The sequence below is a fragment of the Phyllostomus hastatus genome, unplaced genomic scaffold (assembly GCF_019186645.2).
Source record: "Phyllostomus hastatus isolate PE091 unplaced genomic scaffold, TTU_PhHast_1.1 phas_contig_40, whole genome shotgun sequence".
NCBI classification, from domain to species: domain Eukaryota; kingdom Metazoa; phylum Chordata; class Mammalia; order Chiroptera; family Phyllostomidae; genus Phyllostomus; species Phyllostomus hastatus.
The window spans coordinates 23,015,508-23,034,192 of NW_025333872.1; the positions used below are offsets into that span (position 1 = coordinate 23,015,508).

Sequence of the window (18,685 nt, forward strand, 5' to 3'; positions counted from 1 at the left end):
TGGTGATAGATTCAAGGCAACGTGACAGGAATTACGTTAGCCCCTGCTCACAGTGGTGTGGTGGTGCTCATGCTGCTACTTTGAATCTTACTTGGAGACAAAACAGGTTTCTGAGTTTTTCTGAATTAAAAGAAAAGTCCCTCCCTTTTGACTTCAAGAGAAGTCAAAACCATTTGTCTGTTATTATACTGCCTTATCTTGAATGAGGAGTCTGAAGGTATCCTGGCTTAAGACAGTTTGGATTTGCAGGCGGTTATTTAGGATGGGAAATTGAAGCTCTTATTACCATTTATAAATTATGGCAATACCACTAAATTGCCATTGACTTAAAACCTGCATGTTAGAAGCAGTTTATTCCATTAGACCATATACAGAAGTTATACAATGCAGATCTATTTCTGAATCTGACCTCTATTTATGACTAGTGTGTTCACATGAAAATTCAGACACATCCCTACACTCCACAGCAACAATAAGAAATGTGAAGTACAATATAACCTTTAAAGCAGGTTAATAAAACATGAATAAAGTAAAATAGCAAGATGAAAGAGTAACAAGTAAACTAAAACCTCATCTTTAAATAGCTCTAAGCATTTTTGCAGCCAAGGAAAAAGAGAAATCATGAAAATATAGCATTATTCTTTGTATTGATTAGTTTTACTTTTTATTCATTCTAGTTTATTGAGAGAATCATATATCCAGACAATATTCCCAAGAAACAAATGTCCTATGGTGAATAATGTTAAACTATTAATCATGAAATGATATTTTTATGGAAAATTATGTATTAAGTTGACCACAAATTCATACAGTTTTCCTTGAACAGTGTTACATATTAACAAACTAAACTTTGAATTTCAATAAGCATTTGAGAGCATACATTTGGTAAGCAAGCAGTGAAATTAAGACAATGATGAGCTAGTTCCACAATGACAGTAAAAACAAGTAAGAAAATCTAGAAATTTGTCCATAAAAAGAAAAGCAATTTATTTCTTATATCACATGTCAGTATGTGTTACATCCAAAAGGAGTGAATTTTTCAGCACCAACATTCTGTGACTTTTATTTGACACAAAATACATATTCATAACAAATTTATTACCCTGATTTAACATGTCACATGCTGAATGTGTTTGAGGATGCTTTCCGTAAGGGTTTTCTTTTTTATAAGGGAAAATCAATTTTGAAGGATAGTATAAAAAAGAACTTTAAAAAACTCTAGATGATTAGTTCTTATTTTAACAGCCTCATTTCTGAGACAAGAAATGATATATTTTAGATAATATGCTTCTCATGCTGTGTTAAGCATCTTAAACTCTCTCTCAAAGAAACTATCCCTAAATCACTGCCTATACCTATCATTGCAACATTTATTCAATAATGATTCTATTTATAGTCATTTTAAGCAATTATTCATTTTTAGAAACTGTATTACATATGTAGAAATATTTTCTTTTATATAATGAAGATATTAAAAACAGGAATAAGGGATACCTCATCTCTCTCTTTCTCTCTCCCCTCTCAAATCCCACCCCTCTTTCTGCCTGTGTATGTGTTTGTGAGGAGATGCCATTTTAACATATGTGTGTGTGTGTGTACACATACACACTTTATCATTGTTCAGATGAGTTAAAAAATATTATTTTCTTTAATTTTTTTCATGTGAGTTTTCAACAGCTTTGAAAGAATTAGTCATATTATACTCTGTTCCTTAATAGGTTTAGTCATATTACACTCTATTAGATAAAAAGATGACAGTTATGAGGTTCTTTTTTCTTTTCTTAATTTTATATACTTCAGTCTTTACAGGGCTAGAATATAAATCTATATACTTAAGATTCAAGTGTCATCATCTTTTACTTTATCATTGTTTCTTCTTTACTCTTAAGTAAAAGTAGTACTGGTGCAAGTGTGTTAATTGATTGACAAAACTAGTATTTTCACTAAGAATATGAGGTACAAAATCTTATAAATCTGAAGTTTTATTGTTTTTCTGACACCCCCTTTACACTGTCATTTATTTTTACTCATCTTTTTTTTTAACTTTTATTTATTTATTTTTTTAGAGAGAGGAAGGAAGGGAGAAAGAAAGGGAGAGAAACATCAATGTGTGGTTGCCTCTTATGCACCCACTACTGGGGACCTGGCCTGCAGCCCATGCACCCTGACTGGGAATCGAACCAGTGGCCCTATGGTTCCTAGGTCCATGTTCAATCCCCTGAGCTACACCAACCAAGGCTATTTTCACTTATCATTCTTGAGTTAGTACTAATAATTAACATTTTACTTATTTGTAAAATATCTTATTTTACCTAGTTAGAAAACAATAATTTTTGAAAAAGCAGTGATGAATCCACACAGAAAAAAAATATTCAATTAAGACTCAATTAAGTTTGAAGAACACATATAGACTGAGAGCAAAAAAATGGAAAATGTATTTTAATCAATAGGAAAACAAAAGATAGCAGGGATAGCTATCCTTATATCAGACAAAACATAGTTAAGAAAAATAGTCAAAAAAGACCAAGATAGGGTATAATAATAAAAGGGTCAATCCATCAAGAAGATATAACATTTGTAATTTGTATTTAAATTTGGAGCATCTTAATAACTAAAGTAAATGCCTAGACTATTAAAAGGATAAATGAATAGCAATGTAATACTATTTGAGGACTTTAATACCCTACTCACAGTAAGGAATAGATCAGTTCAGAGAATCAAGAAGGAAACAACAGTTTTGAACAAAACTATAAACCAAATAATATTAATAGACATACAGAACACATTTATCCAATGGAATTACAACATATAATTTTCCAAAGCAGACATGGACATTTTTTAGGTCATGTCATGTGCCATAAACAAAGTCAATGAAGTCAAGAAAAAAATTATATTAAGTGTATTTTTTATCACAGTGGTGTGAAAGTAGAAGTAAATAACAAGAAAAGCCAAAAAATCCACAAATATACAAAAGTTAAAAAACAAACTAATGAAGAACTGATGGATCAAAGACAAAAATCAAAGAGAAATTAAATATATCTTAACACAAGTGAAAATAGAAACAAAGCAATGCTTTATAGAATGTATAGGATGCAACAAAAGCAATTCTAAGAGGAAAGTATATAGAGATGAATATGAACATCAAGGAGAAAGAAATATCTCAATTAAACAAACTTTGTACCTCAAGAAACTAGAAAATGTGAAAGAACAAATTTAGGAGAAGGGAAGAAATAATAGATTAGAGCAGAAATAAATGAAATGGAGAATAGGAAAGTAACAGAAAAGATTAACAAAACTAAGATTTGGTTATTTGAAAAGGTTAAACAATATTGATGAATTTTAGTGAGGTGAATCTAAAAATGAAAAAGATGATGCAAATAAATTATACATGAAAAATTAGATATTTCAGCTTAAACTGAACAAATAGAAATATCATGAGACTACTATGAATAAGTGCACATAAATTTAATAACCTAGAAGAACTGAATAAGTTCCTAGAAATATACAATTGGATAACACTAAATCACAAAGAAATTAAGAAATCTGAACAAAAAAAAAAGATAAGGGGATTGAGTCAATAGTCAAAAAACCTCCTAATAAATATATTTCCAGGTCCAGAAAATTTTACTGGTGAATTCCTTGAAATATTTAATGACCTAACACCAATCTTTTCAAACTCTTACAAAAAAAAATAAAATAAGGTCAGTATTACTCTGACACAGACCAATATCCCTGATAAATACAAATGTAAAAATTTTCCACAAAAAATTAGCTAAGCAAATTCAATAGCACATTAAAGATCATATATTATGATAAAGTGAGATTTAACCTTGGGATATAAAAATTGTCCTGTGTATATAAATCAATACGTGTGATATGCCACATTAATAAAATGAAAGATACAATCATATGATCATCTTAATAAGTTCATAAAAAGCATTTGAGAAAATTCAACATCCATTCATGGTAAAAACTCTTAGCAATTGGGGACTACAAAGAATGAACCATAAAATAATAAAGGCCATATATTACCAGCACATAGCTAACATCATACTCAATGGTAAAAAGGTGAACAGATTCTCCTGTAAGATCAGGAACAAAACAAAGGTGTCCACTGTCACTACTCTTATTCAGCAGACAACTGTAAATCCTAGTCAGCTCAATTAGACAAGAAAAAAGATATTCCATTTAAAAAGAAAGAAAGAAAATTTTCTCTGTTTGCAGATGACATGATCTTTTATATGGAAAAGCCTAAAGACTCCACACAAAAAAAACAAAAACTGTTCCAAATAATATTGAAATCAGTACATGTACAGAATACAAAATCAACATGCAGAACTTGATTGTGTTTCTATACATTGACAATGAATTTCCTTAAAAAATAAAGAAAATTTCATTTTTAATAGCATTAAAAATACTTAAGAATTAATCTAACCAAGGGGATGAAAGATCTGTACATTGAAAACTCTTAAAACCTTGATAAAATAACTTGAAGAAGAAAAAATAATTGAAAAACATCCTGTGTTCATGAATTGGAACAATTAATATTAAATGTCCATACTACCCAAAGCCATTTATAGATTCAATGCAATTTATATCAAGATTTCAATGATGTTTTTTACTGTAATCAAAAAAATATTTCTAAAATATGTATGGAAAACAAAAGACCCCAAATAACCAAAGTAACCCTGAAAAAGAATAACATAGCTGAAAGAAAAACAGTTCTTGATTTTAAACTATACTACAAAGCTATAGTAATCAAAACACTATGATATGGTACCTGTGTAAAGAACACATGGATGAAGCCAAATGGGGGAAGGATTGAGGGTGGGAGTTGGGGGTGGTTGGTCAGGGGAAAATGGTGGCAGGAAAATGGAGACAACTGTACTTGAACAATAAAAAAATAAAAATAAATAAAACAGAAATACCAATGGAAAAGAATTGAGATTCCAGAAATAAACACAGCTGTATATATGGAAATAATTTTTGACAAATGAATCACAAGCATACAATTGAGGAAAGAACATCTATTTAATAAATGGTGCTTGGAAAATTGGATAGCCACATGCAAAAAAAAAAAAAAAAAAAAAAGGAACCTGACCACTATTCATCACTATACGCAAAAATTAATTCAAAACGGATCAAATACCTAAGTATAATTAGTGTTGTTTTTCATGGTATGGTCACAGATATTTAATAACATTGCTGTCCCAGAAAGGCTAAATCAGGCTAAGAGTGACTTAAATACCCTTTTTTACTTGCATAAGTAATTAAAAAATTAGTTTAATAGTTAAACATTCATCTGTTTTAATACAAATTGAATTATTGTGGCATTTTCTTAAATTACTTCAACTCATCTGTAGTTATCATTCTGCAATTAAACTAAATATTTAAGTAAAATATTGTATTAAATTTTATGTTCATCTTTAAAAATATATATGAAACTAAATCTTTATCCAAAAAAGTCATATGATTTTCTGGTATCATTTTTGCATAATCAATCTTTATACCTAATTGATTTCAGTTTTTACATGTAGAAACTTAAGTCTTAGTTTTTTTCCAACTAAACTATTGAATATTTTTCTTAAGCTCTTTAAACTATTTCTTAAGTAATTTCATTAATGTCATATGAATTCTAATTTTTTCTATATAAATCTCTGAAATTGTTGGTTATACCTTTTAATAAATTATCATTGAAGTAACATGATTTTCCTCAGACTAAATTTACTCATTTTGTTTCAAGTCATAGTAGACATATTGAGTCAGTCTTTTAAAAGTAAATTTTCTGAATTATTCATAATTCAACTTAAAAATTATTTAAAGCAATAACTAGAAAATTTCCTCACATGACAAATATTTAAAAATAGTAATATATAAATTCTATTAGTCATTAAGTAGAAAACAATTATAGATTTGCTAAATTATTAGTACTGACATGCAAAATGAATAAAACTTTAAAATATGGTCATCTGTCATGAGCCAAAATGGCCCACTTCATTGCCAGATATAAGTTTAAGGATTTAATTTTAGGCCATCATAAAAGAAAGCATGTTGGACTTCTATTAAACATATTAAAATTCACCATGATATCCTTCTCAGGGGTGATTGTAGGTAATTTTATGATTTCTTCAGGTCTTTCTCATATTTACCTTTTATATCAGGAGTTTAATGAGGAAATTAGGGGACGATATGCTTCCAAGGGTCAATTAGGGTCATTTTAAAATTCAGATCATTCACTCTGGATGATACCACTGAGCTCTTAACATCATTATTAAAAAGATAGAATGCATATTAAAAATATGTCTTGGCTAGTTATTACTTTGAGGCATAAGAAGAGGAGGGATATCTAATTTTTTCAAAGATTTTATTTATTTATTTTTAGAGAGGGAAGGGAGGGAGAGAGAGAGAGAGAGAAAGAGAGACAGAGAGACAGAGAGACAGAGAGACAGAGAGAGAGACAGAGAACATCAATGTGCGGTTGCTGGCAGCTGTGGCCTGCAACCCAGACATGTACCCTGGCTAGGAATCGAACCTGGACACTTTGGTTCACAGCCTGCGCTCAATCCACTGAGCTATGCCAGCCAGGGCAAGGGATATCTAATTTTTTAAAACTGAGATTTAATTTCTTTCCTAATTTCTGTATTTACTGTTCAATAAATATCTGTAATTTTAATTGTCTTTATATGTAAATTTAACTGAGTGATAGTGTATATCAAGCTGTTTGGTACAATTACATAATTAAACTTTGCACCTCATTGTAAAAAGTTCTAGTCATTAGCATATTGCCAGGAGCAAGTTTATGAAAGTTAAGGCAGAGTGCTTGCAAAAGACATATTAACTCTCATAACAGATGCAGGAGTAATTTGATTGTTGCTATTGTATTTTGAATACAACCAAAAACAAAACAAAACAAAACAAGCAAACAAACAAACAAAAATAACACCAGTTACTTCTATTCTCTTTCAGGACCTACAACATTTCTGTAGAAGCCATCCATCTGCCTGTGGCTCTAAATCCCTAAATCGCTAAACTGTTCTGTTCAATCACAGATTTAGGTAGAAAAATGCCATGAAGAACTACAAAAAGGAGGCAGAAAATATACTTGCATATATTTAAGTATACTGAAATATATACTTAAATATTTGTTTTTCTCCTCTTTCTCTTTCCCTCTCTCTCTGTCAGTTTGAGGAAACAATCCTCCCTTGTACTAAGTGGACACTATTATCAAACCTAATCTTTGAGTGGCTATTACAAAGCATGAGAAAGGATCATGGTCTGTCTTGTACAGCAATGTGTGTCTAGGGTACAGTTTCCATAAGGTAGATTTTTAATAAACTTACTTTCAATGGGAACAACGAATGATATGGCATAAATAAGTAAGCAAAGACACCTTAGAGATTAAGAGCAAAGGATAGAGACATTTTGCATAAAGATACCTGACAAAAGATTTCACCAGAAGAAGAAGGAAAATTAGTTAATCCATGGGACTCTTTAATTCCTGTGATTATATCTGTAATCAAGATGCTGGCTATATAATAAATTATATGTGGTTCTCTCTTTGCAATGTGCATTGCTTCATTTTTATAAATGCCTTCAGCTGGTCTCTTAGGGGACCAGGTGAAAACATTCATTTACAAATTGTTAATGACAACATCAGAAAAATGTAGATTGCAATTAATAAAATTAGATATCCATTTTGGGAAGGACAGCAGTTTTTGGGCACAGGACAACTGTGCCCAATGTCTAAACCAAATCTAGTTCAATGCCTGTTATACCAAACCAAGTAACTGGTAAAACCTCTTTTCTCCAATGTATCTTGTGGGGATGATAAATTAGTAAGTCATTTACACATTTAGGATATGGCATCAGCAGGGGCAATTCCTGTCTGAGTGAGTAATGGGAGAGCAAAATGTTAAAGGACCAGATTTTACTTTATAAACATGGGTGATGCTTCCCTAAGTAAGTGACAAATGGACCCACCATAATATGTCCACCATTTTCAAGTAAATGGGGAATTTTAATCATTGAATGATGAGACTATTCCTTCTTAGATACAGAACCAAGCAATCATTTTGCTGCTTTTCTTTTTTCAGGCCTGTCCTAATGCACCTATGTCAATTAGTACAGATGGCCTTAACACTCAAACTGGAAATGGTCACTAAGTGTAAATCTAAAGTAACTTCTTTTTGTGTTTCATGAATATTTTTTAAAGAGGAACAAACACCATTCTTATCATCAAATTTATGTGTTCAGTTAGAGAGCTTCTCTAATCATTTAAGTCAGAAAATGTATTTTTGTATTAAAAATATAATTTCCCGAAATCTCTGTGTATGTGTTTTCTTTTACTGCTGCAATTACTCATATTCTTATAGTTTAAAACATTCCTTGTGTGTGTGTGTGTGTGTGTGTGTGTGTGTGTGTGTGTGTTTCTTGAATTCAGAAGTCTGAAATCACTCCTACTGGGATAAAGTAAAGAGTTCAGGAGGCTTAAGTAAAGAGTTCAAGAGTTCAGGTTGCTTCTGGAGGCTCTCAGGAGAATTGATTTTCTTTGCCTTTTTCAGCTTCTACATGTATCCCTTAACTTATGGACACTTCCTACATCTTGAAAGAACATCACCCCAATCTTTTTTTTAAGATTTTATTTATTTATTTTTAGAGAGGGAAGGGGGGGAGAGAGAGAGAGAGAGAGAGAGAGAGAGAGAGAGAGAGAGAGAGAGAGAGAGAGAGAGAGAGAGACATCAATGTGCAGTTGCTGGGGGCCATGGCCTGCAACCTAGGCATGTGCCCTGACGAGGAGTTGAACCTGTGATGCCTGGTTTGCAGCCTGTGCTCAATCCACTGAGCTATGCCAGCCAGGGTTCACATCACCTCAATCTTTGCTTTTGTATCACATCACTTTCCTGTCTCTGACTCCTTTCATAGCCCTCTTACAAAAACCTTTGTAATCACTTCAGACCCATCTAAATAATCCAGGATAAAAATCTCATAGTAAGAAACTTGTTTTCATTACATCATCATTCTCTTTTTCCACATAACATTAGTAGGGTCTGGGGATTAAGATATGAGTTTATTTGTGGTACCATTATTCAGTTAACCATACTCTGGATTGCCAGAAATGGTTTGTGAAAGTTCACCTTCAATTTATTTAACATTTATATTGGACATCTCTTCTTAGGTCTATAGCCTTAATATTATAAGAGATATTATGGCTCTAACTCTTATTAATGAGCTTCTTGGGGGGAAAATGACATCTCAAAGATCCAAAACATAATATGAATGACATTAACATTAATAACAATTTTTATAGCTTCACCAGCAATTTCTCCTTAATTATAGGAGACAAAGTTTTAAATTTTTAAAATTTCTGAAGGCAGTTTTTATACTATTCACTCTTTAATTTCATTATTAATAGAGACATTTGTCATCTTTAGTTTCCCTAAGGCATTTAAAGTGTTTATATTTGTTTCTTTTAAATATGAGCATTTCAACCATTCATAGGGATTCATTAATTTAGATGAATTAAGCTGTCACTTCTTACACTTAAAGCTGTTTACTTTATCACTTGATATAAAAATTCTGCTGAAAATAAGCAAATAAATAATGAAACATAATGAAAACCCTCTCCATTCTTACTCTTATACATGGATAATATTATCAAGCCAAATTAAATTTAGAAGATGTGAGAAAAGTTTTTAATCATATTCATCACTTAAAATCTTTTTATTGTATACATGGTACTAATTATTACAATTGATCAAAAGAAAATATGTGGAATTATGAAGTACTATTTATTATATGCTAATTAAGTTCTATATATTGCCTATAGAAGTGACTTTGACATAAATACTAATCCCTGAGTGTGTCTATTGTTGTCCTAGACTCTATGACCTAGAACTACAGTTGAGTACAATTTTTGTATATAAAATCCCTGACATATAATAGAAGCTGTACAGTAACCTTAATTTTTATTAAGCCTTCAATTTGAGAATGTCTGTTGCTTCATTATTCCTGCTGTTTGTGAAAGAAAAGTCAGAAGGACCCAGATGATACTATGGGAGTTTAGCCATAAAAGAAGTTTCTACCAGTTTTTGTAACTAATAATTGTGGGATAATAAAATCATTTAAGAACTGCTTAAACATGAAATCCAGGCAATATTCTTGTGTGCTTTTTGAAAAAAGTTTTCCTAAGTCAAAACATACATTAGTTTTCTGATTTACAATATGATGATTCAAATGATTAAAACAGATTGAAGAATTGAAATTAAGACATAACATAATACACATGAAAAAGAGTCACATGCTAGTGTGAAGATGTTATTCTCTTCCAAACACTTCTAAGCAGAGTCAATTCCCTACCAAGAACCTGAACGAGAGCAGTATATATAATTCATTTAATGAAGCAGAATCAAAAAACCATTAAGAAATATGTCAATGAAAGACAGGAGCAGAGGAATAACTACTTCTGACTGTAAGACATGGGTCAGGAGATTATTGAAGTGGATCCTGATTATATGGCATCACTAAAGCTATTTCTAGAAGTTCAGTGACTTTTTAATTTAGCCACTTTATGTTTAATAAATCTGGAATCTTACCACTGCCTCCTCCTCTCTTTAAAACCAAGTAGGAAGAGCTCTCTTTCACTATCACACTAGGTCATGCTACCTAAAACAACTTCTCCAAACTTTTCATGTCAATGTCCAATAATACAAATAAGGAGAACAAATCCAAACGCCTTTAATATAAGTGAGTATGTCAGAGGGAAGAATTGAGAAGCAGACCTCATGACCTAGCTACATACACCTCTCTTTCTGAAATGAATGTACACAGTCTGTTCTCAATAAAGGAAGAAAAAATAATAGAAAAGCAAGTTGACTTAACTAATTACATACACATAACTCTGTGAAGCAGGACCACATAAACTAGTCAAAGACTTCTCAACCTGGGGTCTACCTTATGTTACGGTCTACTTTGAAACAGAAGCTTCTCTTTTTTTTTTAAATTTGAGGTTCTTTAAACTTTCACAAAGTATAGTTTTCTTTCCATGCACAAGTTTTGTTATTTTCCAATGTCCATGACCTACTTTCCTCTAAGGCAGGTTTTCTTAACCACAGCATGCAGATATTTTGGAACTGATATTTCTTCATTGGAGGCTGTCATGTTATTGTAGAATGCTTAGAAGGAAACCAGGCCTCTTACCCACTAGGTGCCACTTGCAACACCAACCCTAATTTGTAAGCAGAAATATCTCCGGACATTGCTAAGGATCCCCTAGGGGGCACAATCACACCTGGTTGCTCCAGCAATCTTCTTGTACTTGACTTGACTATTCTTTTTCAGAGATGTCTGTGTCATCGAACACAGACTATGGCACTACCCAGCCATTCCTTAACCCTGAAGAAAGTGTTTCTGAGGACTGATAAAGAATGGAAATATCAGTGCATTTTTCTGATTGAGGGTACAATTAGAAGGTATCTTAGGAAGCTTAGAATGCATTTCTTGTACCAAGAGGAGATAGTTTTAGCTTTTCTGTTCAATTTAGGCTTTGGTAGCAGATCATAGTATAATTTTTTTTTATTTTGTGCATGTATGTAAACTAGAATCTTTTGTGTTCATAACATACTAAGCTAATCCAATCCCCCTTTTTGGTTTGCTTTTATAATTTTTTTTATATAAAACACATTATTGGTGGGTAATTTGTGCATAATTCTTTGTACTTTTCACCAAATATACTGCCCCCAAATTCCATGTCAAGCTAGCTCCAACTACCTCATTACTAAGAGAGAGGTCACCTGGTGGTCAGTTTTTGGAGTCTGTGTTTGTCGTACATAGAAGTATCCTTCCAAATAGGTTCTCATCCAAGTTGTATTTGGCACAACTTGTCAGTGCTAGAATTTTGCAGACTTCTCTGGAAGGTTATTACTGTATAAAGAAACATATATATCTACCTTCATAGAACTTGAATTTTGGCATAATATAGTCTCATAGGCAATAAAAATTCTTGAACAACTACTTATATTGTTATCTGGAAAGCAGGATGGCAATAGTTGTAAACATATTCAAGACAAAGGCTCTGAGGCAGGAGCATGCTTGGGTTCCTCTAGGAATGTCCAAGAACCCACTGTTGCTGTTTCAGTGTGAGCTAGAAGGAATATAATTGAATCGAGTCTGAGGTTAAATGGTTACCTGATCTATCTAGCCCCTGGAAGACCTAATTATGTGAATCATGTGTGTGTAAGAGACAGAGAGACAGAGATCCTGTTGAGATTTACTGGTGTTTCAAATAAAATTCTAAAACTCTAAATCCTATCCCAAATGCAAATTTCACTCATATGGAATACTAATTTGAGCTGACTTCTTTTAGCATGAGTTTACATATAAGTCACGCTTGTTGAAAATAATTGTTAAAAAATTAACTAGAGGATGGAAATAGAAGAGAGAAATAAAACAGATGGTAAAATTAAGCTAGATGAATTTTCAAGTTTGTTTTCCTGCTGATTCCCCTATGAAGACTTTAAAAGATGAGATAAAATATAAACTTCATTCTTTATCTGAATCCCTGAACCAGTTGCAGAGGAAGAGAACCAAAAGAGCTGTGTATAAAGTTATCATTGTATTTTCTTTGATGAAAATAAAAAGTAGCAGTCAAAAATCTTAAGTCATAACATAAGGAAACTATAAAATATTTGGGTAGACATAAACCATATATTATGGCTCTAACTATGTATATTATCTATGAAAAATGAAATTAAAACAATAGTAAATCCTTAAAATTCTAAGGAGAAGAAACCCTGAATCCCTGCTGAGACAATGTAAATAGTTCTTGAATGCATATGTTTGCTTTTTTACTTTATTATGTGCATAATATCAATTGTGTTCTTTATTTTAGTGGCTGTCATTTATTCATTTTAGAAACACAAAAAATGACAATGAGAACCTTTTGCCTTTTTATGCCATGAGCTCTTAATTTCTTTAATGATTTATTCTTACATGGTGGTTACTAGAAATCTGACTCTCATTTGGGAACTGACAATTGTTTTATCATGGGCACCATTTACATTATTAATGTTGAGAATGCAATTGACATTGTAAAGTGTTGATTAGAAATTCCTCACCACAATTGCAATGAGAAAGTTCACCATTCTTATACCACTTTTATTATAAAGAAAATGAATTGAAAATAGAGAAATTTAACTCATAATGAAAAACATGGCTTAGAATTAATAAGGTTTTGACCTTCAGGGTTTTCTTTTAGCTGCTAATGTTGTCCAGCTTGTTACACTTATTATATACTCTTAATCTTAAAGTCATTATTGAGTATGCTTTATTTTTCATATTATTTCAATTAAATGCATATTCAAAAATCTTTGTATGATTATAATTTTAGTCTAATCTTACTAAGAGGAGGAAACAACTGTCAGATTGTTGATTTACTTCATTTTAACCTATGTTATATACATCTGTATAATAAAAATATTATCCGGGCCATCAAACTCTGATTAACCTTGGGGTTAAGTTAGCTTTGACTTTGACTCAGAGTTTCTCTGGGATTTCCAGAACCATTCTTCCCCATGATTGTCTCTGGTACCCTGCTTCTCTGTTCCTCTGTATATTGATTTGTGCCTGGACCACATAGGTCACAGACTTCATATACTTTATTGTTTCCATAAAGTTATTGTAAATATACTAGGGGCATGTTATACCAATTAAAAATTAGAAAGCCCTGAATGATTATAGTGATGGATGTCAGTTTGTGTTATGTGTATTGTGTAGTTCTATTATTAGATGTATAATTTCATTTGATCAGTTGATCCAGTTATGTTTATGAAATAAAATTATTCCTCCTTGTCATTTCCTTATGTTGATGTTTTCCTTATTAATAAAGCTATACCAGTGTTCATTTTATTTAATTTTTATGAGATATCTTTCCCATGATTTTACTTTCATTATGTCTGTATCTTTTTATATAACATGAGTCTCTTTTTCTAAAATATTTTATATACTCATAGAGAGAGGAAAAGGAAGGAAAAAAGAGAGGCAAGGAAACATTAATGTGAGAGAGAAACATCAATCATCTGCCTCTCCTACATGCCCTTATCTGGGACCAAGTCTGCAACCCAGACACATGCCCTGACCAGGATTTGAACTGGCAACCCTTCACTTTGCTAGACAATGTCCAACCAACTGATTCATACCAGTCATTGAAAAAATGAATCCCTTTTAAACAACATTTGATTAAGTCTTGCTTTATGTGCCATTAACAGTCTCTGTCTTTTAACTGATATGTGTAATCAATTTATATTTACTATGATCTTGGATATAGCTGGATTTAAGTGCATTTTATGACTATTTGCTTGTATTATGCCCTCTCTATTCTCTTTTTCTCTGAATGTAAAATATATTTATCTAAATAAGAGAATGAATAGTTTATATCTCTTCCTAAAATATTATAGCTCATCAAATAGTCTCTTTGAAATTAGTTGACATATTCAAAAGTTAATAATACAAACATCAAATTAGAAAAGCAAATATTGGTTATAGAATTATAAAAATATTATTACCTATGAAAATTCATTTTATATTTGCATGTTAAAATAAATTTAATATATAACATTTTATTTTATTTAATGTTACATCACTTAAGTATCATGAAGAATAATTTCTGTCATGTGCAACCATCATATAATTTGAAAAATATATTTTTAAATATGCAATAACTTAAATATAAACTTTATGTATTACTCAATACATGTAAATTGTGATTATTAGTTAATAGGAAAAATTGTACTTTTGAAAAAATATTATAATGTTAAAAACATTTATTAATGTACATTATCATTATGATCACCTAAATTATAACCAAATGAGAAGTCTGATAGCATTACTTTTTTGCTAATATTTTATCTATAGGAGTTAGTAAACTTAAATTATAATTTTTAAAAAAGTCTGCAAGGTGATGAAAACTCCACTCAAACTCCTTAAAATAGAAATTCAGATTGGTTATAGAGTCTATACATTGTTGAGTCAGTAGTTGATATCTCCCAGGGAAAAGTGTGGCTGAAGAATAAAAACTTGAATATAAAATCAGAGATAAACACCCAGAGACCATCCTGAAATGGAAGAAAACTAAAAACAAAAACATAAACAAAGTAATATAAAATAATTTCAAACCAAAGTTATGAGAGACATTTCAATGAGGACATTTCGTATTAAGGATAGATAAAATTTAAAGGGAAAAAATGGTGGCATATACTTTTTATTGCAAATAGATATGTGTAGTACTTGAAAGTATATGTTTGGGGTCATACAGAATAAGTTTAAATCTGGGCTTGTTTATTACTATTGATATGTGTAAGCTGGAGAAAATATTTCAAAAGCTCAGTAATCATTTTATTTTTCTGTAAAATGGAATGGGATTTATGTGCAGATCAAATAAGGTCATAATCATAAATGATAATTTCTCCAACAGACATAGCTAAAAATTGAATCACTAAGTTATAGGGCATGCCCTACTGTGTGTAGTATATATGCTGTATTTGTCAAATTATTTCAAAAAACATCCAGTTGAAAAAGCATATTTTTATATTCTGACTAACAACTACCAGACTAATTTTATGCTCCATCTAGTTTAAGAGCTTAAGGCATAGTTACTGTGGTCTTACATAAAAAGAAATATATCACTAGTACTCAATTAGCTATATTCATATTATAAAATAAAACACTGCCTAGAACATTTATTAATACTCTCCCAACATAATTCTAATTAGTTAAAAATCTCTATTACTAAATTACATATATATGATGTTTATAATATCCATATAAGGATATATTTCTCTGGCTTAGAATGATATAAGCATTCAAAGTACAGAGTGCCTGAAGCTATTGTGTTCTGACATGCTAAATTACTTTGCCATGTATTAAATTACTTACTCTGAATCTTCCAATTATATTGAAACACCATCCTTCATTCAGACAGTTGATGCTGAGCAGTCTACAGTGGTCAATTACTTTCTCACAGTTCTTTCCAGTAAATCTTGGCATACAACTGTAAATACATCAGTGTAAATAAGAAAAGTTGCAAATTAAATATTTTCACTAAAGCCTATTAACAGTTTGCCAAAAATAATAATGCTTTGTTTAAATTACATTCAACATATATTATTACATGATATATTCAACCATTAATTTTGTCTGTGCATACTTGTGCTCTTAGCAAGGGAGAAAAGATTTGTCTATTTAAAGGGAATTAGAGTGAAATACATTTTCATTGATGGTGTTAATATTGTCTTTTGAGAACATAAGAGTAAATCAACTTTGGTCTAACTGGATGGTAACAATAAAATATAGGTCATAGGAAACCTCTGGAATAAAGGAAACCATCATTGAAATGTAAAGAAAAAGATTGCGAATGAGATTTTTAGTCGTTATTGGTGCTCTTAGCTACGGATGACACACAATCAGAAACTGACGGCACACAGGAACTTTAGCGCGATGAGTTAGAGTGGAACACAACAGTATGGCCATGTTTAGGCCTATTATGAAGTTTTGTTTGTTGTTAATTTTATGTTTTTTAATAAAGCACTGTTGTAGTGTATGTTCCTGACTGTAAGGTTTTCTTTATTATAACTGCCTGACATTAGGCTGTTGATTGCTGAGGCATCCATTTCAAAGACATCCATTCTGATCAAAAACACATACAGGCAGCTATATGACACCTACTAGCTACACAGATAGATAAGCACCCAAGCCTCCCCTACTCATGATGTTTCTCTTTTAGAAAGCCCTGGACAACCTGGATAACAGACCACTTGAATGATTCTGCTATTTTCTTCCTACTCTCTAATTCTGCCCTTATGTTTTAAATTTACTAATAAAGAGTAAACTTTCAAAACCTTACATAGATTACCCTCAACTCTAATACAAGCAGAGTCCCAGGTCTGTGTTCTCTCACTCTCTTTCTCTCTATCTGCTACCTTGCTACCTGACCCTCGGAGCTACTGTTTATTCTCCAGGACCTGTGAGTAAGAATCCTTGCATTTTCAAGTTCCTTTACAGTTGTTGCTGTGTCTCACAATCAGAATAAGAAGCTCAAGGGCCAGCCCAGCCACAACACTGGCTCCAGCTGGAGAAATGTCTGTGGAGACTCACCACAAGCAGTGGGGCACGGGCGAGTGTCCCAGGCATTCCTAGTCTGATAGACAAGAAACAGATTGGATTCCTGTTCATTAGCTGCAGTCAGTAAGGTGCTGAAGAACACATACCGCTGTCATGACTCCCTTTGCCCTCACTCTCATTAATTTGTGAAAAATATTCCAGTACTTTAAATCACATTCAGTAACCAAACAGAGTTCTAAACTAAGTGACAGTTCTAAAGTAAACACTGGAGAATAAAGAGCAAAAATCATATTTGTTAAGACTATGTTGTTACAAGTTGACTTAATAATAAAATGAATTATACTATATATTTCTTACTTTAAATTTCTCATAAGAACAAAGAGATAATTTCATAAGAAGAAGAAACCAAAGGTCATGTTCACATAGTTCAACTGAATAGCATCAGTAAAACATTTTTGTAAATGACCTTTCCTGATTCAAGGCACAGCTTTGAACTTTCAGCTTATAGAATTGAGTCATTCCTTCATTTATATCAGTAATAACATTCATTGTTTTCAGCACCTACTGTATGCCAGCCACTAGATTAATTACTGTTACACAATTTATTATTTGTTTCATTCAATCCTTATAAACCCCATGTGAAATATATCATTACCACTATGTTATAAATGAAGAAACATGCCCTGAGAAGTTAAGTTAGTTGCTTTGGTCACATCACTTGTTTTATAGCTGGTATTAAAATTAAATACAGTTTGACTTCAAATGTATTGTACTCTAGCTACTAGAATAGCTATTGATGAAATCTGCTAAGATATGTTTGCCTAACTTCTCCCATTCTGAGGGCCTAACCAGTGATCTGGAATTCATTCCAAATACCGCTTTCATATAAAAGGTGCATTCCTACCCTTTCTTTCTTGTGGTAAGAATGGGAGGAAGAAGGAAGCACTAGAATATCAAACACTGGTGAGATGTGGCTACCATATCTCAGTGTTCCTTTTGAGTAGGAATGAATTGAATTGGATTAAACTAGTTAAGGACATACATGGAACATGTATTTATATTATTCTGGAGTACGGTTTCCAAAGAAGGGGGAGGGTAGAGCTATGAATTAAATTAACAACTAATATTCAGTCATTAATGAGATCAGATCAACAGGTTGTTGGATGAGATTAGACAACAACAATTCTGAGAATGACATTTCTAAACAAAGCATGCTTTTCTGATCATGAAAAATTGGGCCAAAGTGTTAGCATTTTCTCTACATACTAAGGAGGAAGTCCCAAAACACCATCTGTGACACCTGGCCCAGGAAGGTTTAACCCAAAGGTAAAGGAAACTATCATTAAAAAATCTTCCTGTTGAGTCATAGGCTATCAACCCTCCAGGTATCCAGTCCTACTCATAGCTTGAAATCTAAAATAAGCTCCTGAAACCCATCCACAAGACAAATGGCATCCTATCAACTCAACTGCAATCAGGTAGAGAAGGCTTAAATGGAATTCTTGCCACTGAAGAATTTAAACCAGAGAAAACAAAACAAAGGAGGAAAAAAGCAAATTCTAGAACAATATGG

The 18,685-nt window shown here is 31.8% G+C and overlaps 1 protein-coding gene across 1 annotated transcript in view; it reads right to left on the minus strand.

Moving 5' to 3' along the window:
• EYS (eyes shut homolog) overlaps nucleotides 1-18,685 on the minus strand; it is a 1,607,944-nt gene that overhangs the window by 1,303,190 nt on the left and 286,069 nt on the right. The window contains 3 exon segments of the mRNA XM_045842859.1: nucleotides 4,738-4,741; nucleotides 11,722-11,729; nucleotides 15,928-16,042. Of these exon segments, the coding sequence (XP_045698815.1) occupies nucleotides 4,738-4,741; nucleotides 11,722-11,729; nucleotides 15,928-16,042 (127 nt within the window).